The sequence below is a fragment of the Saccoglossus kowalevskii genome, chromosome 1 (genome assembly GCF_978046115.1).
Source record: "Saccoglossus kowalevskii chromosome 1, keSacKowa6.1, whole genome shotgun sequence".
NCBI classification, from domain to species: Eukaryota; Metazoa; Hemichordata; class Enteropneusta; family Harrimaniidae; genus Saccoglossus; species Saccoglossus kowalevskii.
In genome coordinates this window covers 15,628,164-15,652,940 of record NC_140641.1, presented here as the reverse complement: position 1 = coordinate 15,652,940, position 24,777 = coordinate 15,628,164, and the positions used below count along the sequence as shown (strand labels likewise).

Here is a 24,777-nt window from a genome sequence, read left to right as displayed (position 1 = left end):
TTCTGTCGAAGACATCCAAATGCGGCTCTATCACAGAAATGTAGGGTGAGTGGGGGGTTAGTACCCCCGCCTCGTCAATTACAGTGACGTCTGAAGGCAGGTCAAGAGAAAAGTCGCAAGTGGAAGGAGTAGCAGTTTCAGTGAGATCGTCTTTTGTTTGAGTGAGTGGTGTATTGTTGCCAATGGTTACACTGTTTTCAATGGGTTCATTAACATCACAAACTGTGACACGCGTGGCTAATTGTTTATCATTTGAAGTAGTGTTTTCATTTGAATTATCGTTTGTCTCGATTGTATCTAATGTTTTACTAATTTGATTTTCAATTAAATCGTGTGTTTCATTTGGTTTATCATTGTTTTCTGTTGCGGAAATTCTTTCGTTATTGTCAGTTGATTTGTCATTTGTCATAGGCACAAGTGGCGGAAAACTTTCGGTTTCACTTTCCATTTCTACACTAGTGCTTTGAATATTTTGATGATTAATGAAGCGTGTATTGTTGTCGTTTTTTTCACGACAGTTCCTCTGAATATGGCCTTTTTTATGGCAGTTATGACACACAATGTCATCAGTTGAAAGGTAAATCTTGTATTTCCTTTCTTCATAATCTACGGTAATTGATCCTTCAAGTTTTTCATTGGTAATCATGTAGACTTGCCTACGAAATGATTTCACGTGTTTAAAGGTAGGATGTTTCAAGCCCAAAGGAATAATGCGAATGGTTGACACCACACGACCATAAGATGCCAGTTCCCGTTCAAGTAAGTTATTCGGGATGAATGGTGGAACTCCTGATAGAACGACTTTAGTTGCCGGTTTCACAAGCGGCTCAACATAAACAAAAGAATGACCAATTGTGCTCAAACCAGCTGCACAACATTCCTCGACTGATTTTATGGAGTCCAGAAAAATAATCACGCTTCCACTAACCCTGGAAGCAGCCACAATATTTTTTGAATCGATTACCTCAGAAATTGCACGAACGTAACTTTCGATGCCAACACCATCGATGGATTCGCATTTAATGCCATGTTTGCGGGTCAAACCCGCAAATGGATTGCCACGTTGTTGACTTGTGGGGGCCGCCATCTTGGCTGCACCGCCACGTCAGTCAAACTGAAAGCGGAAAATAAAAACTGAGAAAAGCACGGCAGATTTTTGCCAGAAAACCAAAATACCACAATAAATGAAGGCAGGAAACGTTTATAAAACAAATTAAACCACAAAAAGTACTCACAAAAGTCTTTGACAGGTGAAATTCGCTCGAAAATCAGGAGCTCCGAGACAAGCGTGTGTATGCTAATTTACATACATACATACATACATACATGACTAATGTGTTGTATTCACGTACAAAAATTAAAAATAACATCTTGATGTGATGAAAAGTCTGTTTTATTTACTAATAATAAATGTTATCGATGAGTACAGCCTCTTTGTGAATATATATCCATAATAAACAACCAGGGAAATAATCAATTAGAAGGATTATAACATTCAAGATATATATATATATATGATATGGTAACACGGTTTTTATACCAAATGCAATTATTTTATTATATTTTTAGTGGAGCCTGAACACAAAAACAGACTATTGTTTAATTGAAAACAATATGTAACCAATTATATGAATTACAATTAAAGCTTGGTCATTAACCATGAATTGGTATGTTATTCTTTTAAAATATTAAAGTGTGATATTAAAATATTAAATGGGGCGATGCGAGCTTATAATCCAAGATGTAAATATGGTTACGGTTTATACATCGCGTGTGCGGTCTGTGTTGTGTCTCTTTATTTCTTAGGTGTCTTGGTGTAGTATTGGGTGAAGTCGATTCCATACTCCTTGCATTTACGTTTTTCGTATTCCTCGAATTTTTCGTTTTGTGCCACTGTGAAATTTGTCTTCCAGTCGCCCACAATTCCTGGAATACAGAACATTTGGAAACAAGACAATTAATTGTTTAAGTATAATATCCATAGCGCGTTTGGCTCAGTGAAATTACTCATAGTAAGAACGCCAACTAAAAACGAAATAGGTGAGGTGTACTACTATTAGGTATACAGGAATATGTTTTAATGGCCTTACAATCTACGATACATGCGCCCCTGGTTATCTATGAAAACCAACAAAAAGCGTTCTTCAAGCATAAAATACGCTATTTCTTTTTAGAAAATCAATTAAGTTGAATGAATCACTGTCTCAGTGCTGAAAGGGCAGTCTGTGTTTACTTTTTTTTTTACGAAATGATGAAAGAGATTTTCATTTGTGCATCATGGCTGTTTTTGAAAGTGGTGGGGTCAAGAGAGGTGTTGACGGGGCACCCGGCAATCGTATTTGTGCTCTTGGGCTATGTTGTGAATAATGTATTTATACATTTTTGGAGGCACTGCTGTAACTTCGATTTGGAGGTATCTTGGATTAAACTCCCTAAAAGATGTTATTGACATTCATAGTTCGGAAGGGTAATTTTTTTAGTATTTTTTTTTTATAAATTATTTGGCACTGATTGAATAAGGGTATATATTAGTATATGGTGCGGCCCGCACTATGCGTACACTTTAATACATGATTTAGTTTTGTGTGCCAGTATTCCATTGACAGAACTCACCCTATATAGTGGAAGCTTACGTGAAACGCATATGTGTGATGGAGTGTTTATGTTATTGTGCAACAAATACAATTTAATGTCTGAAGTACTGATGTATTATTGTATTACCTTTGCGTTGCCAATGTCTATTTTCACGTAGGAACACGTCACGTTGTGTTACTGTTTTCATATATTCTTTCATGTTATTGAAATCAGTATGGTCTACGACTCTCTTCATCTCATCGGGGGTTAAGTCGTAACCAAGGAACTTAGCAACAGTCTCCGAAGCACCTTGGCGATCCTAATGTATACAAAAAGCAGTACACTTAATAGTTTTGAAACAAGAGAGGGCGGCATATCAAAGTTGGGCACGTCTACAAATTAAACACTTCATACACTTGAAGATATTTTGGCACTCTGTATCTGGATTTACATATCTGATCTACCGGTATATACAAAATGCACTGTGATCATAAATTATAGCTTTTCGCAACAACATACGTAAGTGGTGTAAATCCACGTGAAAAACGAAGTTTTGATGGATATTACAGCGTTGATGCACATCGAGCAAAAAACGTGGCTCGTAGTTATAATAACAAAAGATAATAGCGTAAGCGTGTATAATTCTGGTGCATGATGTCGATAGTAGACGATAGTATATAAAATCCCGTCATAAGAGCGGGGTGAGTACGCGCCCCATGTGGTGTTTATAATTCTGTGTGCCCTTACTCGAGAGTGATTTCCCATTCGCTACATACTAGTACTAACATTGTAAAAAGTATAGTGTTCATATAAGACTTGTCATATTCTGAGTGACAAATAATAACACAATCAAACAGTTTTGACGTCATAACCGCTTCGTCGTTGAGGGCGTGACTTATTAGGAAGGTGTATTATTATCCATACCTCTTTGATATCCTCGAATTTCAAATGCAGGAAGTTGTCCCTGCCACTCAACTTCATCCAGTCTGCCAAGTGTTCAAACCAACATCCATAGATAGCTAGGAGGGCATAATGAAACAACAATCAAATTTTAATATTAAATAATTAATGAATTTTACGATGTTAACCAGTTCTGTCAACGAAATAGCGGTATGTCGTGTTAGGTAATTTTTCTAATGGCTACACGCCATTAGAAATCATAATTAAGAGAGCAAAATAGTTTACTCGGATGATGGCGCAGTTCGGTTCTATGCAGCTGCCGTGCAAATGTGTGACACCAATCACGTGGACAGATAAAGCTAATAATTATGCTGACATGTCAGTTAATTTAAGCAAAAACTCAAACAAGTACCACAAACTCGAAAAGTGTGTTCACATATTTTCAAGTTTAAAGCGGTAGGGTCGTCACCTGTGCATGCGCGGGAATTGAGTCCCAAGCGACGATAACAACACACGCTGAAAACGCAAAGGCTCGTGGGTAGCCGCTTGTTTGTAAACAATGACACGCTCTGGCCATCTGACGCATGCACAGGTGACGACTCCCCCGCTTTAATTGTGCCAACTTTGTCGATCTATTTTAATTTACATGTTAAACTAGGGGCCGGTACGACCCAGGTTCGAGGCCAACTTATTTTCAAACTTACATTGCACAATGATTACACTAGATTTATACGTTACACATTTGTGTGTTGTGCACATGCTATTGTGCGAGGGTTAATGTCATATTGGGAGGCTGATGTTACTGCTAAAATATTATAAAATATTATATGTATTATTCAGGTAAATCTCTGACACTGGCATCTGTATGGGTGAAGACAATACATTGGCGGCGCTATACACATTTGAAGTTTTGCGACCAGCGCCCCCTCGCGACTGTAAATCGAATAACAGTTTTAATAGAATGCTTACTTTGGCCTTCTGAAAAACGATCGACAAAATAATCCCATTCACATGGTTCCAAGAACTTGACGGTCGCATGCCATTCGTGGAGAGATATGCAACAGTCTCTGGGGTTTCTTGTTACAAAGATAATCTGAAATGAAACATTGTATGAAGAATGTTAGACGTGATGCGAATGACGTCACAGGTTGATGCTTTCAATTTAGAGATATGTAACCGAGAAGTATCCGGAGTTTCGTGTTTCGATCACGTCTTTAATCACGTGACAATTTATACACCCTGACCGACCCTAAGCCCATCTATCACACAGTATCATTGGGATACGTGACATGAGAATTTACCGTAAAGAAAAATGTTTAGATACCCTAGGTTTTTTAGTGAACACCTGCGGTGGCATCTGATCGACTGACAAATGCGTCTGGATTTGTCGAGGCGACTTCCACGTCGACACTTTTTTATACGTAGCAATTTCGATGCCTGGTGCCGGGCCCAATTCGATCAGATTAAGTTTATCCTCCATCCTTTTCCCTTTGATTTCGTCGATGTTTCCTCTGTGCAGAATAGCATCCACGATCTCAAGGATGAAGGTGGTACCTACAAAGGAAGTAGAATATTACATCACTGATAACATTGTTGAAAGTTAACTACGACGTTTACAAGCAATTTCGGAAAAAAGTAGCAACTCCCGTAGAAGAGCATTGTTATAAAAATTGTATTCTGGTATAAATATAGGCATAGATTTTGTACATTCACATAATTGCCCCGCAGCACCGCAGTCGTCACGCAATGCCACAGGCGTCGCGCAGTGCCTGTCATCCCGCCTTGGGTTCGCGTTGCGAAGTGACGAATGTGAAGTTTTCATGAAAGTTAAAACTTTTGTAACTAAAGAGAGCTAGAATCGTGCCCCTCGCTTCAATGCCATTTTTTATATCATAGAGCATTTGATCTAGTCGCGTTTACAACAATAAAATGCTCATATACATGTTTTTTTTTAACACACCTATTTGTACGCAATATACAATATCTATACTTTACGAATATATGTAACAATTGTGGAGCGTTATGACATGATTTATTTTTGTCCGCATTATTTATTTTAATGTTCTTTCGTCTTTGTATTTATATATAGACCAGACCCTCGAAAAAACAATTTTACATTTGAAATTCCAAAAGTGCCTATTTGGACACGGTTGAGTAGGTCAAATCATGGAGGTAAAATTAGCCTGACATGTAGGCGTAGTAGCGCCCTCGCCGACCGAACGGCATCAGACCTCACTGTGTTGGATTTGGAGCACCGCGGAGGGCGCAACTCACGCGAATCGCCAGGCTATGGTCAAATCTACAACTGGTGACATCAGCAAACGCAGCAATGTGCACAAATATTGTTCGACTCACAAACCTCCTAAGGGGTCCCTTGGCTGGTGCACACGTGTGTTCTGAATTTGGCGGAGAAGGGGGTATACTTTTCGTATTCGCATGTTCGTGAAAAAACAAATTATAGAAGAATGACAACTACTTATATGAAACGCCAGAAAGTGTTTCGGCGGTAGAAGACAGTTAAAGTTCCATCAGAACCAAACACGTCAAATGCATAGAGACGTTCGAATGGAACGAGAAGACATCGTATCTAGTGTTTCAATAAAATGTTTTTTTTTTTTATTTTTGCCGAAGAAGGTTTACATTTGTGTTTTGTTTTTGATTTTGTATAATACTCATACATCCTACGTATAGCAGCCTCAAGGGCCCGGCTCACACAATACTCAGTATGGATGGCGGAAGACTGTGATGTGTTTAGCATATGAGACCATATCATATCCCAGCATGCCTTGCAGTTTACACATTTTACTGTAAGTGAACAATGACTACAATGTTTACTAGTATTGTCAATCAAACGTCGATCAAACCAGTTTTCAGGACAAATGTAAAAACAAATATTGTTGTAATGACGAGTCATTTGTAAACACTGTCCTACGATTAGCGACAGCTGGTTCTTGCACGATGAAAGCTAAAGTAACGATTAAACTAGGTCGACTAGGGTCAGGTGGTTTGAAAGCAAATGTTGTTAAATACAGATTGTCTGGACATTGTGTCATGGAGTATATTTGTTTCGACTGATATAACCAAAATATCCGTTCTACAACCACCAACTATTATTGGTGTATTTTATTTTATTTTATTTTATTTTATTTTATTTTATTTTATTTTATTTTATTTTATTTTATTTTATTTTATTTTATTTTTATGTGTTATTGTTGGGATGTACATTGTCACACGTGTTTTAAAATTGGCGACAGCTGGTTCCTGGGAGATTAAAAGCGTTAGTTTGGTGCCGAATAAAGTATGTCGAAAAGGGTTTGATGGTATGATAATTCATATACTTAGTTTATATATATATATATATATTATGGCTAGTGTGAAACTTGATTTCTGTTCTTGCTTCGAAGTGGTTTCACTTTTCCCGCCTTAGCCCTGGGATCCTGTTCACAACTCAGGGTTAAACACAGAGGAGTAGCCTGACAAGGTCGCGCGAGTTGCGCCTTCCGCGGTGCTCCAAATTCAACAGTTGGTGGGATATGACGCCGTTCGGCCGGTAAAGGGCGCCACTCACGCCTACATGTTAGGCTGGGGGTCAAGATCATCCAACCATGGACCCAACTGATTCGAAGCCAAACTATCTCGGGTCGAGACAGAGTTACAGCTCACTAAATATTGTTTAACAGTGCATTAAAATTTACTCGGCGTCGAACCCCATATAAACACGGTATATATTTGGCAACTGTTTACACAAACCGATGAAACCAACTACTAGTACTAGTATTTGTTACTAACGCATTTGACCAACATTATTTTGACTCAGTATTTGTACTACAAAATTAATTGGCATGAATGTTGTTTTATGAACTATAATATCATTGATTACGTGTATGACAAGTATGTTCACGCCAAAAAGATACACACGCTTTTTGTTTGTGGAACTGTGAACATTTTTTTTTTATTTGAATTCGGATAGAATTTCAACAGTGCTGTCATATTTATGTTATGATAACAACTTCACAGTTATCTGTAAAAATTACCTAAATGATTTTCCGTTTCTCGTGAGATCTCACGTGTTGCGTGAGAGACGCGGACCGAACGTCTGTCGCCTGATTCGATTTTGAACATGATTTTTTTTATAGCTTAATTGTTACACCAATGAAATGATTGTTTGCAAATTTCAGGGTATCATTAGTGGCGTTCACGTCAGAGATCTCGGCACCGAGTCGGCACGTGCCGAAACCTGTATGTGAACGCTCGGGACAAACCGAAATCACGCCCTCGGTGGTAAATTTACGAGAATTTATACTGATTCATACAAGTTTGACATGACGATGAAAAAAAGTGCAGCTATATATGGTCGGATTCTGTAACAATGAATGAAAACCGTTGTCAGCGACGCATATTTATGTGCTGCTGCAACCGTTTTTTCCCGCAATGTTACATTGACGTGAAAAAATAATAGTTTTTCGAATCTTCCTTTTCATTTATGAGCACGATGACTCGTAATGAATGCCATTACAGTAAATGAATATAGTTTCAATATAGCAATTATTATTATCATCATATGCGTATGGATTTCTATGTCTGGATCAAATAACAGTTCGACGAATGAGGGCGTTATTTTAACATGGGTCGAGTGGGTCGAAAGCGGGTGTCGACTAGCGTGAACGCAACTTCTGTAATCCTTCACCAAACGTGAAGGATTAAACAATTTCAGCACGTGCTGAGACCCCGTAACGCATGCCGTAACGTGAACCTAGTAATTATAAAGTATTAAAAACGCTACGCTTTGTTGAAAGGTTTTACATCTCGAGTTTGTTTATGTTTGGTCTAAATGTGGTAGGCGTTAAGCTTGTAGTAAAACAAACCCTGTATGTTTTGTAATTTATGGTAGACAATTATATTTACCTGATCTGGGCTGTTATCAGCTGTTCATTTGTTTATTATGTAATAGACTTACAAGTCTTGACACGAATGATCTTTACAAAGAATAGTTGTCAACAGTGTATTTGGTGCTTATGTGATAGGTTTACAACACTCGACTTATGCAAATTTTAATCCCTGATTACTCATTGTGAATCACCCCATTCACGATCTGTAATGAAGTCGAAAATTCAAAATTCATTACGTAAACGCCAAATACACTGTTGACATAGGAGCGAGGAACTCTGTGATAAGACTTCGGGATAGAAAGATTAAAAAAACAAATATTTTTTATCAAAATTATCCCAGATGCTTGTGCATAGACGTATTTATTCGTTAGAGTGTGGTAGAACAGACTAGATTGTTGGCGCCACTCTTCTTACCCTCTTTATCACCCTCTAGCCAAAAGACTGATTATATATTAAGCGAATTTATTATGACCTATATATTAATTGACACATGTCTTAAGATGTCCGCGAGCCTGCGTTCCTGGCCTCGACTGGACAGAGTACGTTTTTATTAACCTGTCGTAAATTAGATGTGAGGTAGGTGAATGCTACGACGATGTGTGACATGTCGACCCGACCCGATTACCGCTAAATTTAACACAACTGCCTGTCATCCCTGCCCACCCCCGTCGAGTCGACTGCGGCACTGTATGGTTACGCAAGAGAATTGGTTTTCTGTCATACAATCTGTCAATGTCTGCCTGTATACAATAGATGTTGGACATACAATACACTTATTTAATAAAACATTCCGATAGTACGGTATCATGTTTCAAGTAGGGGGTCAACCTTTTACCTCTAATATGTGCCAGTTCATGGACCGCTTTTAATACATGTACAATGTAAGTGGTTATTATAGAATATTTTTTTGTTTTTTGAAATGGTTTTGAATGAATTAGTGGTCCAGTATATTCAACTGTAAGTAATAAATGGCCAATAAAAAGTTTTTTTTTAACATAAAACACATTAAGTAATTTCATGAATGTTCTTAGTTAATTTGCGACTTCGCAAAAACTTAATCTATTTCTTATTTTGTTTTTGCTAATACCTGGGATATGCACAAATTGCGTTGCAAACGTTTTCGTGACAGGTCCCTCAGTGTCATATAGCCCACAGAACGTTTCTGTCCTGGCACTGGCATAATTGATTGCATGGATCAACAACATACAAGTGAGAGGACTTAGTGAGATACATTTGTCCCCGCTGTTAGGCATACATTTGGACCACACCAACAATAATATCATGGACGGGGTACTACCACATTGGAAACTCGGTATAAATGCTTTAGGGTGTGGCATCGAATCTAGGGGCCGTTTATACACTCACACACTCTAGCGCGTTTGTAATTAATACGAGTAAATCCCCTGAATGCAATGGTGTTTGGGTCATACACATATGGGAAAAATATACATAGACATAATCGTCGCAGTCGTTCACGAGTTGGGTCCCACATTCACCCCAACCCTTTCACCTGCACACACATATGCGTACCTGCTTTCGGGTATGTTACGACGTATACGTCTTCGTCTCTGACTTCGAAGTCTTTCAGTGCGCGTATACTATCGGGGTGCATAGCGGATACCATTAGTCTATCCTTCCTTCCATCGTAGTAGTAAGTCTTTTCAAATGGTGGGGTTAACTCGGTTGTTTTTGCCATGGCCGTGCGAGATTAGTCAGGATTTGCGCTGGAAGTTTGCAAGCGATTGTGTGCTGTGGACAGCCTGTAGAGTAGTGATAAGACTTGATTAATAGTCTAGACACTTGACCTGATCGCTGTTCATATAGAGTGCGCCCCACAACCGCAGATGGAAACCGTAACACTGACTATGGCGTTAGACCATACGTGCCTTGGCTATATATTGATTGCTGTGCAGTAGGGCGCCCTCTTGTAGAATGTTTGTGATTAGCTTGCTTTTACCGTCTGCTAATCTTGAACAACGATTTGATTGGTCAAATGGGAAAACTAAATACTAAACCCTACATACCCACCTGATACCCACTGTGTGTGCTCCAGTGATATCAACAAGCAATTCCTAGACGTTTCGGCCCTGCACCCTGTTTGCCCGAGTTACTAACAAACGTTACAGTCTTGATTGTTGACCGGGCATTCGTTTCGGCCCCGATATATAAATAATATTCACAGTAGCGTTCATATCCAGTATTTATATATGAAATAAACAATTTAGGTTAAAATTATGGCATCATTACTCACAAGTTATTTTTTGTCTTTTGTAAGTCATTTTTCATGACTATTTATTGCCATGGAGCTAAAACATACCCTGACCCCGCCCTTGAAAATTGATTGACAGCGTGTACTGTCCAACCTCAGACTAGTAATACTTGTATTACTTGTAATACTTGTATTACTAGTCCGATTTCCATCCCGTTTCGGCCAGCACAAAACTTTCATGAAACCGCATGGTTTGATCATGATGGTTGGATCCGATTATAGATATCCCACACCCATCCGTGTCAATAAACAGCTAAGCGGGTGTTAATTACCAATCTTTAGTTCTTTTAATTTGAAGTATACACTGTCTAAGGATACACGTTGCCATGGATTAAAAAAAAATGCTTGGCTATTGGTATTTATATATTCTCTAAATGCAAGGCGTGTATCGGCAACAATTGGAATTACTGGATAATGTTCACAAAATCCCCCCCCCCCGCCCGCCAGTTTCAAAATGGCTTAGCCCTAAGAGGTTCCAGTTAAACCTGAGACTAGTGGTCTAAACGTATTCTAGCTACGTAGCATTATAACGACGTGGAAAATATAAGCCTGTCATTAAAATCATTTCTTTGTAATACAGGACATGAATACATTGTTTTGCAAATTGCCATAAAAAGGTTTCCGCAAAAATACACGATAGCCCACACCCGAGTAAGAAATTTAGAAACCATCCGGCCATCGTCATTTCAGCCGCACAATAGTTGCTAACACGTGGTGTAATAAATACGATTAAAATATTCACGCCATGTATTTTCACACCTAACATGCAGGTAACTACTGTACATGAAAATATATTATGCACAGTATACTGGTGTCTATAATTACGTAACACAACTAAAGTAACCAAATCCTGTCATTGCATGACAATGACAAGCCTCGACAAGCTCCACTTACCCCTGGTATAATGTCAATCCGTGATTAATTTGCACACCAGTTCTTAGCGCCTGAGACCCAAACTAGAAAAACAAGTATTCCTTTTAAAGCATTGACGATTAATTGTCGAACACATGACAGCTTTGTCAAAGATTCTTACTCGGGTAAACCTACAAAGTCAGACATGTGTATTCTTGGGTCAAGTAAAGGTCGTCTTTAAAACAAACAACAACTAATGAACACTACTCTAGTGGGTTTGCAGAGGAATACCCATTTAGCCATACTATATTATATTTCAATAGAGAATTCTCGTTCGTTGCTGGGGGGAAATCTTGACACACGTGTTCGCAGTACTATGAACTACTTTTGTAGTAACACTTTACAGCAGGTGAATAAAGTACGGGTCGGAGACGAGTTACTACAATGATAGATAGGGCACGAGAAACAATTCGGTGATGGTAATAAATGTTTTGACTGACTTGCCATATGGTTAAAAAGGCTTCTTCTTTTAATTTCTTTTGCGTGTAGGACAATTCTTACCATTGTCATGACACAGGCGAGGTTTTCTATGTGCCGTGGGCGAGAATACAAATTTACTAGCTTGAAAGTAGCAACCAGTCCGGGACTAGTCATACCTGTGGTGCCAACCCTTTTAAAACGCCATAGGCATTGCACCGCGTCATTTTCGACAGTCCCACGCGACGTGTAAACGAACGCATGTAAAATAATGGTAGATTCGAAGGCGCAATGTAAGTATCTATCGAATGGGCGAAACACCGGAAGTCGAGTTACAAAAGACTACGACCCACCCACGAAGACAGCTATACGCAACATTTCGACTCAGAGGAAATCCAGGGTCGTGCATCAACTAGGGTAGTGAAATAATATCGCGTAAAAACAAGTTATGCATGAGTAATTTAGACGTCTTTATTGCATTGATTTATTTACTCAAGTTGTTGACTGTTCGTTCGGGCTATTAATAGTCGGCGCCCTTTCCCGTTAAACTTTCTAAGTTTGATGAATGAGCTGCATCAGCCAAATTAAAATGTATGAAATTGACGATACAGGCATGGGAACAACATTCGTGATAGCATGGTGATGGGTATTCTCTATAGTCTAAGTGAACACATAGGACGCGAGGTTGGATTACTCAGTGATCGATCGTAGTTTTACTCTGGTTAACACATTGTTTAATCCCTAAAAGTGAGCTGACGTACAATTGGTGTCAACGCACAGGCCTTTGACTTCAGCTACATTCAGTACATTCAATGCCCTCTGATGACGCCTTTTTTGGCAAGTAAAAAGATTGAACTATACAAATTTAAGACAATAGGAATGTTAGGTACGAGAATACACAATTTTACACCGGGGATGCACTGCCATAGCGACTTTTTTAACGGAAGAGTACCTATATAATAAGTTAGTGGTAAATAAAAACGCGTGTTATTGCGTTTGCATTTGTAAAATCCGAAAACATTGAAACGTTGCAGAACTTTCCCCACAGTAGTTCCATGTTTTAATACACAGTGATACACACACCGGCTGACTGAATATAGGTTCACGGTACGTGTGTACATTGCCTGACCCAGTACACAGTCCCTCAGTGTTGAGGGACTGTGCCCAGTAGTATCAAGCATAGACCTTCTTTCTAAGGTCTATGTATCAAGTAGTAATCAAGCCAGTCAGGGTGCTGAACTGTATCGCGGATACTAAAAATACTATCCACTTACATTGGTAATTAAACTACTAGCTCACCATTTAGCCAGCTGTATTTTTTTTCAAATACAGTTTTGTTACATGTAGGCAACCGAATTATGTAGTTTAAAATTTTAGATATATATATCTTGGGTCGGTCATAGTTCGAACTCATTGATGTTTGAAAGACTGTTTCGATTGAACAGTCATCAACAATCGACCCAACTTAGAACGTAGCAAACTACGATAAAATATACGACCATATTGTTTTCGGTGGGGGAAGTACGTACGTGACATACATTAACGACATCATAAAAATAAAGTACGTGCTTTTTCTGGTTTACAGTACGACCAACACATACAATAAATGACTTTTGTAATATTATTCACATTGAAATTTGAAGTGCGTTTATTGCTCCGAGATTTTGATTTTCTTGTCATCATATATAACTATGACTGTCTGTTCGTGAGTGCCCGCAATTGATTCTCAAAACCGAGGGTATATAGAGAGCAAGATGGCACCCGAAATGAGTATGCTAATTCGACCCAAGCTCTGGGTAGATGTTTTGAGGCCTACTTATGACTCCGAACATATCTCGGTAGGACCATGAATATATGCGCTAACAATTTCACCCATGGTTCTTTGCGACCGAAATGTACCGTGACACGCACGTGAACAACGCTGTTTTACAATAGCGGCTAATATATGCAAAATACCCGTCAATCACAGTTTGAATAAACTAAAATGTTAATCCCCCAGATGTTTATTCAATCTACAAATATATACAATGTAATCGTCACGCGGTGTGTATTATCATTTCCGACATCATCAGAATGATCTGCGAAAGAAAACAATAGGCTTTCCCGATAACACATTCTGTGTTTTTTTTTCTGTTTTCAGTCGTATTTAAAGGGGCACCTTCCAGTTAAGATTAATTTCACAACAAATTTACTTTCTGGATTAAAATAACAATGGATAACAAAAGATAGATTAACATTGTAAACAACATAAACAATAGTGTCCCATGATTCTTTGGTGCAATCCATGGGATTGAGCGGTTCCCCTTTAAAAAATAGAAAATAATAAATAGGTCGTGATCGTAACGCACACGTTATTAGTAGATGACAATATATATGCCGTGCTTGTCGTGCCATGTACCAGGGGGCTGCAATAAAGGCTTTATTAATGTATTAACAAGTTATTAACACAATGACATAAATAAACTAATCGTATTCACCAGTTATTGTTTGTGAGGAAACATGTGCAAAGACGAAAAAACCCGCATTCTGCAAAACACTGGCCGAAACTCTATAAATTAGTCCTCTTGGTGTGTTTGGGCGACAGGGTGAGTGTAAGACAAAACGCCACTGGACATTCAATTCACGTATTTCACAATATCGTATTGATTCATGCGTCGTTTGTAATACATGTATATAAAAACTCTTTTGTAATTTTAACATTCCGAATATTTCATTTTTCTTTGTTGTATTATCTCTGTGTGATGTCATTGTGCGATTACAATACTAGTATACGCAATCAAACGCCACTTTGAACTTCGAATGACTCCGAACATTGAATATAACACATAATGAATCAATAGTATAGGGAACGATCGCAATCACGTGACCTGTGTGTGAAAGCCAGATTGATAGAATGAAAAGAAGACTCGAATCTATGCCTTTCAATTATTACGGTTTCATCCAAGAAATACCTCTATTCGAACATATTTGCTGCACTATACAATTAGTAAGAACATGACAAACGACAGTGAATTGCACCATAACTTCAAAGCTACGTTGTTGATAGTTGGAAAATTAAATATAACGATATAATCAACTTTTGACGTAATGTCGTGTACCGAACGGCAATAATGACGATGAATAAATCCCCCCAAAGAACACTAGGCTTACCAGGAAAACGCATGTACCGAAGTGCAGCACATAGCTCCCATTTACCATGAACCGACACAACGGAAGACAAATAAATTTGAGAATCTGATTTTGTGTCCAGTATCCGGCGGACTTTTTTTTATTAATAATGTTCTATTTCAATGTCATGTTTGTCCGACCATGGAGTTATATATCTGTTATAGCTCCATGGTCCGACCATAGAGCAGCCGGTGCATGCACAAATTATACTCGGATTTGGATTATTTTTTTCACAGTTTACATTTAGTTTACATAGTGAATGGAATGGAGTTTTGGATTTAAAAATTTGAAGGCACAACAACGGCGCTGTGTGCCACTATATTCTAGCGTTGTTGTAGGAGGGGTTTCTGTAAATCTAAAATCAACAAAGATGCCACCATCGTTTATTGTTTTTGGGATTATAAACAATGATGTTTACGTAAGGCGAACGTGAATGGCATCATGTATTTACGGGTGCACCGAAAGCTTATCTGAGGGCGAGTTGTACGGGCACGCAGAATGTTTGGACGGTATGCAGATGCCACGTAAGTCAAGTCTTCGTGTACTGTCAAATATGTTGTAAGATATCATTATCAAGTAACCAAAGGACAAAGAATGCAGTTTTGAATAGTGGTACCATTCGTATTTTTAAATGCACCAAAATAAAAAAGACAAAAATAAGATGAAAGTAGATCGACACGCACAAATCAGTGTTGTGACTTATGCATGTATCAGGGGGAAATCTCTTTTCTCTGGGGTTCTCCACACTTGCCAGGGGGGAAACTCGTCTCGTCTCTCTATCTCGTCCCCTTGAGGTACGGGATCGGGAAAGTCACTTTAACTTTACAGTCAAATAAGACACACACAACGAAATACGTTTCAACTCTCGTCTTAGTCGATCTTTTGGAGCACTCTATAAGACACAGCGCCCTGGGGAAAAGTCCCCAAGACTATATCGCAAGGCTGACCCAAGACTCTCTTAGACTGCGTCAAGGCTCGCCCCAAGTCTCTCCAGGACTGCGTCTGTCGTGGAGTATTCGCCAAGACCAACTCAAACTCTCTTTATTCATTTTCAAAACTCTGATCAATTACAATGCAGTAAAAAGACTCTAGGGCGTAACTTTCAATCATAAAGCCAATCACACTAAGTACTGAATACGTCATATCTTTTGATTAATCGTTCACTACATTAATAACTGTGGAATACCAACTGTCAGAATCGCGACGGATATCTCGTAATTAGTTCCAAACCACTGAGCCAAGTTCCGTCCAAAACTTCAAATAGGCCTACACGATGACAGAAATAACACAGCAATTCGCTAATAATCAACTAATTAAGTCGGTCAACAGATACGCAAAAACAAATTCATGACACATGCCCGCACAACTCGCTCTTGGATACGTGTTTGAGGTGCCCGTACATCCCTCATGGTATTTAAATAATCCAGAATGACTTCAGATTTGACCTTTAGTGAAAGTAGTAATGAATTAGTGCTGCGACAAATACTTTTCGCTTTCTCTTAATAGAACAAACAATTTCAACATACAAAATGTAGTTACATATGTTTTTGAACACGACTATGTATATATAGTTCTTCTTTCTCCAGCACCGGTAAATAACAAGAATTGTTGGGAAATCACAGAGTTAACCACGTCATCCTCACTATGTGCCAATCTACAAGCTTCTCAATAAAATATAAAATGCTAGGACAGTTGTCAGAGGTTGCGGCACGAAATTGTGCATGAGGGGCAAGACCAGCTCGTCAACCTTGGGCCGAAGACTCTCTGAAACGCTATTTTCTACATTTTGAGGGGCAAATTTTGCTGACACAAGGGGTTTCAGTTTGATTTTAGAGGGGCGACGCCCCCAACATTTTTTCCAGGGAGCGGTCGTCCTGCCCCTCCCCCCTGTGCCGCCACCACTTGTTTTGTGTTAGTACTCAGTCCCTATATAGAGGGGCTGTGATTAGTAGCTTCAACGATGATTTCATGTTTTGTGGCAACGCATAATGTCACGAGTTTCGTTGGTGACGTTACTTTAACACGGTATTTAAAGTCGGCATACGACCTAAATAAAGTGTAATGGTAAGCAACGAATGTAATCATTTGTTGGTACATGTATTCATGGTTTGCGTATTGATATGGGGACGATCGGGTGGTAACAGCAGAGTCAAATTATGTAGGTATGGCAACTTTGAGATGACTTCAATAATCTATGTAAACACAGCCACATTTCGAACATATACACATGAAACTCGGGAATACAACACATGGCCACTGCAAATATGCCTCCTCGAAATGCTTATGCATATTCGGGAGAAAAACATCTCAACTTATTGAAAAAATGACAATAACTGTTAGTCAAACGTTTGGTTAAAAGAAAGAAATTGGAAAAAAAATATAAATTTGTCTAACTAAACAAATAATAAATATGAACCATTAAATCATAGACACTAAGTTTTACTCTGACCACGGGGACGTGGAATAACTTAAATTAAATTGAACTTAATAAATATAAAATATAACCATGATAAAACAAAATTTGTCTTTCCTTTCTATGCACGAGGATCTTGCGTATCCAATGCTTCAATCTCATCAATAGTTCATTTATACATGGAGGTACCTCCATGATTTATACATTTACTATGTTCACACGGCAGCATTCTATCGGAGCCGAACTTCTTCTCCCACGGATTAACAGCAGATTATCTCCAATGCGTTCATACGATCGGAGCCGAACGAGAACCGAGATCTGCCAGAGTTCGATTTAGTTCGATCAGAGTCGAACGGAACAGTGCCCTTGAATAATTAGTGACTGAGAACGATTTTAGTGTCGTGCTTGTGTTTTTTCTTTACATGGCATGATGCTGTTGGGCTAGGAGAAAAAAGAGCCTGACTATGGAGGTAGAAAAGACAATGACTGGTATTACGATTTAGGTACTAGTATCTCGAATAAACAGGAAACACGGCAGCTAAAATGCGTCTAATACAGCCTATTCGCTCAAGTTATTGTCATGCAAAATTACCATTTTGTAACTATTCAACTGTAGTGATATCTAAACTACTAGGAAGAATCACAGATTCTCTCTATCTATCATAGAGAAACTATGGAAGAATCTAAACCTACCAGGAACACGTCATCGTACCGTGATCGCTTCTACGATTTTTATCTTTAGTGTCTTTAAAAAGTTTCCGTTCAGTCGTTCTTTCGAGTTTTTGTCGCATAATTTCGTACGCCATTTTCTGTTTCCCGTTGAGCTATCAATTTATCGCAATAATTCGTTACTATATATTAGGACGCGTACCTCTTATTCAACCCGGAAATTTCGTGAAATTATGAAAGATGTTGTCTCCGCCATAATTGAAATGAGAGGTTATTCGAAAAAGACGATTGAGGGCGTGATTCCGGCTCCGATAGTTGGGCCCCGATGCGTTTACACGATCGGAGCCATGTCGGGACTCAACCCTATCGGAATTCAACCCCGAGGGTTTAGTAGAGCCGAACTTGGCTCGAGCCGGCTCGAGCTACAAATTAGTCCGTAGTTGAAAGTGGTAAACAAGTCCGTCCATGGAACTAAAACAACTCTATGGTCCGTCCATGGAGGTAGAAAGGAGCTACTTCCATGGTCCGTCCAAGCATATTCGATGATCTTGGCACGCTTTGTCGTTGACTCGGCTTTCGTTCCGCCCGACTGCACAACAGATAGTCCCCTGTTAATTGGTGGAAAGTAGAAAATAGAGAAGTGAATTGTACATGTAGTCCAAGCATATTTGTGATGTCAGGTGACAATAAATAAACACATTTCCGTGAGTCAACTCGGTATCGGAAAGTATAGATCGAACCGAGAAGCAGTGTTCTCAGCTTATTTTATTTTTTTTACGATCTTGAACGTTGAAAACGCAATTCATTTGAATTATCATAAATCTCTGTTAATTAGGGGGTGACGAAGAATATTAAAACATATTACTGTATAATTCCGAAAAGATGGCATATGGGAAAGAATTATGCGTCAGTCAAATTTTCTCAAGTTTGAACAAGTTAAAATATCTGAAAGAAAAAAAATCCATGGGTGGACTGTTTCTGGTCGTCCATTCATCCGACATTACCAATATTTCTACAATTCTGAGCAAATGAAGTGTGTATTATATTTGTTATTTCTGAACTAGTATATTAATCACGGTGTATCAATACAACATTATGAGACGTGATGTTTCGTAATGCACTACCCTGCAAATATGGGTGTAATCATGGAGGTGGTGTAATACAGAATGACTTAACACCTAGCAACGCCATAGTCATGAAAACAAACGTTAGTCTTCTGGGAGGTTTGGTTTGTTCATGGGCCTAGTATTTGTAGGTAAATAGTTTGTTCATTTACATCCATGGTTCCCTCCTTAATAAATTATTCGTATTGTTCTTCGTTGTAATTTGACATGATTTATTTACTTTACAAACCGCCACAAAAGTGGCTATTTAACTCGGGGTGCTAACTGGCTGTCAAACTATTGATACAATGCATAAAGCATAACTCCTCTTTATAAACAGATAACAAAGGGTAGTTTATTTAGCGTCAGTGTTACGTAACAGTGAATCTCAAGAGTTTACATGGAACTGTTATTTTATCTTCTCTGTCCTTGAATTAGCGTGAGCATGGAGCTAGTTCCATGGCGTGAGTAAGCCCTCGCCGACCGGACGGCATCAGAACTCACTAACGCCCAACAGAATAGTGTATGTCTCGGCGGCAAGATCAATACTGCGAATACGCAATGTTCACGCCTTCTTGCAAGGAGTGTCGGTAAATACTAGTATTCATTTTGGTGGTCATCGTCAATCAAAGCCCTTGTCATGCTACCCTTGAATCTAAAATGGTTTAAGGCAATTTTGACCAACCAATCATTAAACATCAATTGTCGGTTTACTCTGGAAGTATTGGTAAAAAACAAAAAGCACGCATATGTAGGTTGGTTGTAATTTTTCAAAGCGTCCTAGTTTCAAACTACATGTATTTTATTTTTGTCGAGCACAGTGTCCTGGGTTATGTACAACCATCTTTTCTACCTCCATGGTACAAGCTAAGAATTCAGAATTCTGAGCGAATCCCCCTTGATTCTGGCTGCTTGATACCGACATGATGTCGATTTCCCTAGGTGCCATGTTTCATAACTTGTTTATTTATATGCGTATAGCGGATGACTCTAAAAAAAAAGTATTTATTGATTTACAGCCCCAAGTGACTGTGGTCATGATCTCACTGGAGCGTAATTTGAAAAAAAGGACGATAGAGTACGTGATTCCGGTCACGGTCCGTTTATGTGAAGCAGGGCCATGTTGGAGCCGAGTACAACCTAAGCTTAACCCAGGGATTTTTCGGAGCCGAACTCATCTCGATAAAATGCTGCCGTGTAAACGAGGTATCTTTGGCTGAATAAACGGAAACGACAATTGAGAGGCAAAGAAAACAACGTTTGAAAATACTCCTTTGAACTAATTATTGAGTGTATTCATGGATGTACTACATCCATGGTGTACTCCTCCACATACACAATCTTATTAGACAATATTGTTTCATTCAGCTCTTATTCTCATTACAGGCAATATAATTTAACCAGTACACTCTAAGCTCACAGTAAAGTATATCAGTCATATCGGTAACATTGTTGTATTTTAAGGTACACGATCAGCGAACGGTAACCTGACGACACCTATGCACAGTCCTTCCACAAAGGACCATGCGCTACCGAATATCTCCAAATCCGTGCCAAGATTATTTTCAATAAGTGTTGATGTAAGTGTTAGTTAATTCAAAGGTTGTATAATCAGGGGATGATATTCTTTTCATATTTATGGTTACATGGGGAATGAAAGAAAAGAAGTTGTTTGTTGGTCCCATTTTGTGGTAGCAACTTTTACATTTGTGATAGGATTACCAAGTTTTCCTATCGTAAAAAACGGTTGTTCGCTGATTTACTCTCAAATTTCAAGACGCCAAATGCATGCTGGTTAAATGTTATATAAAGTCTGCAACTACTATTTGAGTAAGTTTCCCTTGAATGAAAAAAATGCCAAACAAAACAAGAACATCTCTTAGACATTGAGAAAAAACGACAACAATATGTTGTACAAAAGTCGCCATGAATTTAGTTCAAATAAACACAGTAAATATGCACAGTAAAATACAATCTTGATTGTGAAATATGAAAATAATAAGTCACCTTGAGCATGGTTTTCGGAATATTAGAGGCCCTTTTTAAAACTCGACTTTTGAAATAATTCAGTAAAACGAAAAATACCCCATTAGTCACAATATATATACTATGATGGGACCTATGATGATGAAAGCGTTGTAATACTTACAAAATGGCCACTATCAAACTAAAAATATAACTTCCATTTTCTCGAAATTAGGCTGGTAACCCCCGAACTTTTTAGGCCATTATCTTTCTATTGCCCGGGAGTACAATTTATTGCAAAATAATTAAATTTTGCGTATTTGCGTTTATGAATAGGCTTCTGGGGGAGTCATCACCTGCGCATGTGCCAGATGGCCATAGCGTTTCATTGTTTACAAACAAGCGTCTACCCATGAGTCTTTGCGTTTTAGCGTGTGTTGTTATTGTCGTTTGCCCGCTTTAATTCATACATTTAAGTCAATTCTCTAAAATGTCATGTAGCTATTTAAATATTCTGTATAGTATTTAGCTCGCTGGAATCAGCTTTGTATTTAATATGTTTAGTTATTGATTGACATGTCTTATAACTATCAAATAGCCCGCTCAGTTTCATTTTTTTTTTCTCAACCTCATGCATGTACATAGCCCTGAGTACAGTCCTGTAGGTTGGCCTCCTTCCGTTGATCATTCGGCCCCCACAGTCCTGAGAAGTCGCATAGACCGGGGATTCGACACTATTGTGAAAGAGTGTATCGGGCGATTTAAGAGGCATTCAGCTTTGCAGTTAAAAAATAAGCAGGTCGATACGTCTAACTATTCTAAATACCTTAACTGGAAGCGAAATTACATAAGATTTCCCACTAGGGTCGATCAAATCGACATTTTCCAACGTCAACCGAAAATATACGCCGCCATCTTGTTCTTGACGCATTCATAAACAAAACGTTGTTTCGTTGCGTAAAACTTGCTTTCGCCAACGTTCCAGTGCTGTAGGTTCATTTTTCGGCCACAAAAAAGGTATTTGTGATCGCTAGATTAGTCGATAGATGTTTTAGCTGGTTACAATCATGAAAACTGCAGAACGGTTCTCCGCCATAAATTTGTAGGCGGGTGTCGAATCCTCGGTCTATGCGACTTCTCAGGACTGTGGGGGCCGAATGATCAACGGAAGGAGACCAACCTACAGGACTGTACTCAGGGCTAGCATGTACAATGCAGAGATATGCACCAGCGCCCCCAAGCGTCGAGAAATAGGTGGAGAATGAAGGATGTCTTGGTGCTTCGTGTCTTGGTACTTCCGGGTTCTTTGACTTACCTGTCTGTATTCATAATAAGCAATGGTGCTGTTACGATATTGTATACTTTTGTAAAGTGAAAACCAGAAAGTCAAGTCTCTATAGTGAAGACGGGACGTATTGTTACCTGTAAGTTTCCCAAGTTTCATACGGTTTTATCACGGTTACTCTTTTTTAGTAACCGTGCTTTTATGAAAGCGAAAGTGAAGTATTATTAAACGCTGAATGATTACCAATGGATCGACGAATCATGACTGCGAGATTATGATAAACTCTTCGTCAGTCACGTACTGTTTACTGAGATCGCTCTATCGTTGTAAAATATGATCGAGGGAACACAGCGGAGGTTACACATTTACTATATACGAGATCAAGATTATTTGCAGCCATTCCCGCTTTCAGCTTTCTTCAAGTTTGAACTGTTGTTATTAGTTCTTGTATACCCATTGTATAAATCGTGGGAAAAAATTATGTGTAAACGTTGTCTGGCTTTACCAAAATGATACTAGTACGCAAGATATTAAGTACCTTGGTAATGGAGTTTAAAGTTGTATTATCTTATTGAAAGTATATATATATATATATAGTAAAATAAGCAATGAATTTGAATACCGTATGCAGTTAAATGGCGGTAGTTGTCGCGCCACGCATGCTCAAGATACTAGTATATGTGTCTCATATAAACAAAGATGGTGACTTTGAATGTTGCGCAGATCAACGAGTACAAATTGAGACGTTATCAAGTTTTCATTTGGTATTTTTTTTGGTGAGTGGAAGCACAGTCAGCTGGCACACATGTGATAATAAAATAAATGCAATATTTACTATATGGGGACCACCATCTTGAAAACGGCATGAAACTAAAGAAAGAGACAAGTTGTGAAACACGTTTTTCAGATTCCTCCAAATAAAGACAAAAATACCAATCTTTCACATACGATCCATTGGGGTAATATTAAGCCAACCGGTAACAACATTCGGCCGAATTCGTTGTTTTTGTGTGGAAAAATCTCTTAAATACGAATACCTAATTACACAAAGAACATAGAACACTTTCCTGGCGTATTTGAAACTGAAATTGTCATCTAACTGTAAGGACGTCGCTGATTGGCTGCTGAGCTGGAATAACAATTTTTGATGACAATGGCGGCCCCCATATAATAAATATTGCATTTATTTTATTATCACTTGTGCGCCAGCTGACTGTGATTGGAAGGTATCAAAGGAGTCACGGGCGGTAATTAACGTAATGCACGTCACGCCCAGTTCAAACCTCATACTTGTAATTTCCATTTGGAGAGCGCATTGAATTGTGGGAAAATCAATGTTTATCAACACAAATGACACACATGCGCAACGCAAGGACTACCAACCTAAGGTAAGGTGTTTGCGAGTTAACCTGACTGATTTATTTTTTATCTGAAATATCTGCAATGCTGTTTCAAATCCCGCTTTTGAATGCTCTGAGAACAACTAGCCCAGGAAGTATAAATGTTCCATATGTTGCAAATCTGCGTGGGTGCAGTGGCAACGAAAGCTATACAATTTCCTATAACACGTATAAATTTAGAAAGAAAAGGACACGACAACTTGAGAAGTTGGAGTTCATCAAACAAATCCTCTGACATCAAACAAATCTTCGATTAGAGAGACTGCATGCAATTTCGTGAGCAACTTCGATTGAACTTATTAATGCCCTAAGCCTCTGAATTCTATCATCACTGATTCTACATTATTGCTCAAACATTTTCTGATCGTATTTGTTGCATTTGGTATACAGCACATACTACCGTACTTCATACATCAAATTCTACAAACAAACAAAATATACCGGTATCCCATAATACAGCTATGATTTGATCTCTTTTGATGTTTCTCAAATTTCAACATTGGTTTTAGACCAAGCATGGAAAATTGGGCACTGTAAAATTTGTAGTTTATTCCAATCAACAACAATGTAAAGTGAATAAGGCTAACAAAAAAATATTGCAAAAATAAATAGAAGGCAAGTGAGTTTTAATAAATTATGAATTAGCTCAAATGATAAAAACTATTTTTCATAGATACAGTAAATATATTTAACTACAGAGCAAAGATTCTGTTTCAAAAAAACACTTATACAATTATTTTTAAACATTTTTAAAGATATTTTGTGAAAAAATACAATCATGTATATTCTCTAGTTAGCTCCGCTGTCGACTTT

The 24,777-nt window shown here is 38.4% G+C and overlaps 2 protein-coding genes across 2 annotated transcripts in view; one reads left to right on the top strand and one right to left on the bottom strand.

Moving 5' to 3' along the window:
* Positions 1 to 1,375: 1,375 nt before the first annotated feature.
* On the bottom strand, positions 1,376 to 10,222 carry LOC100371128 (sulfotransferase 1A1-like). Its single transcript, XM_002738860.4, has 6 exons — positions 9,894 to 10,222; positions 4,799 to 5,028; positions 4,444 to 4,567; positions 3,499 to 3,593; positions 2,722 to 2,893; positions 1,376 to 1,926 (listed from the first exon to the last, which is right to left on the bottom strand). Exons 1-6 carry the CDS (start codon positions 10,057 to 10,059, stop codon positions 1,796 to 1,798), a joined length of 918 nt encoding a protein of 305 aa, XP_002738906.1. The 5' UTR covers positions 10,060 to 10,222; the 3' UTR covers positions 1,376 to 1,795.
* A 12,209-nt stretch (positions 10,223 to 22,431) lies between these two features.
* LOC102808909 (unconventional myosin-XVI-like) overlaps positions 22,432 to 24,777 on the top strand; it is an 85,787-nt gene continuing 83,441 nt past the window's right edge. Inside the window, exon 1 of the mRNA XM_085496483.1 lies at positions 22,432 to 22,703. The gene's annotated coding sequence lies outside the window, so the exon portion shown is untranslated. The remainder of the gene's footprint in view (positions 22,704 to 24,777) is intronic.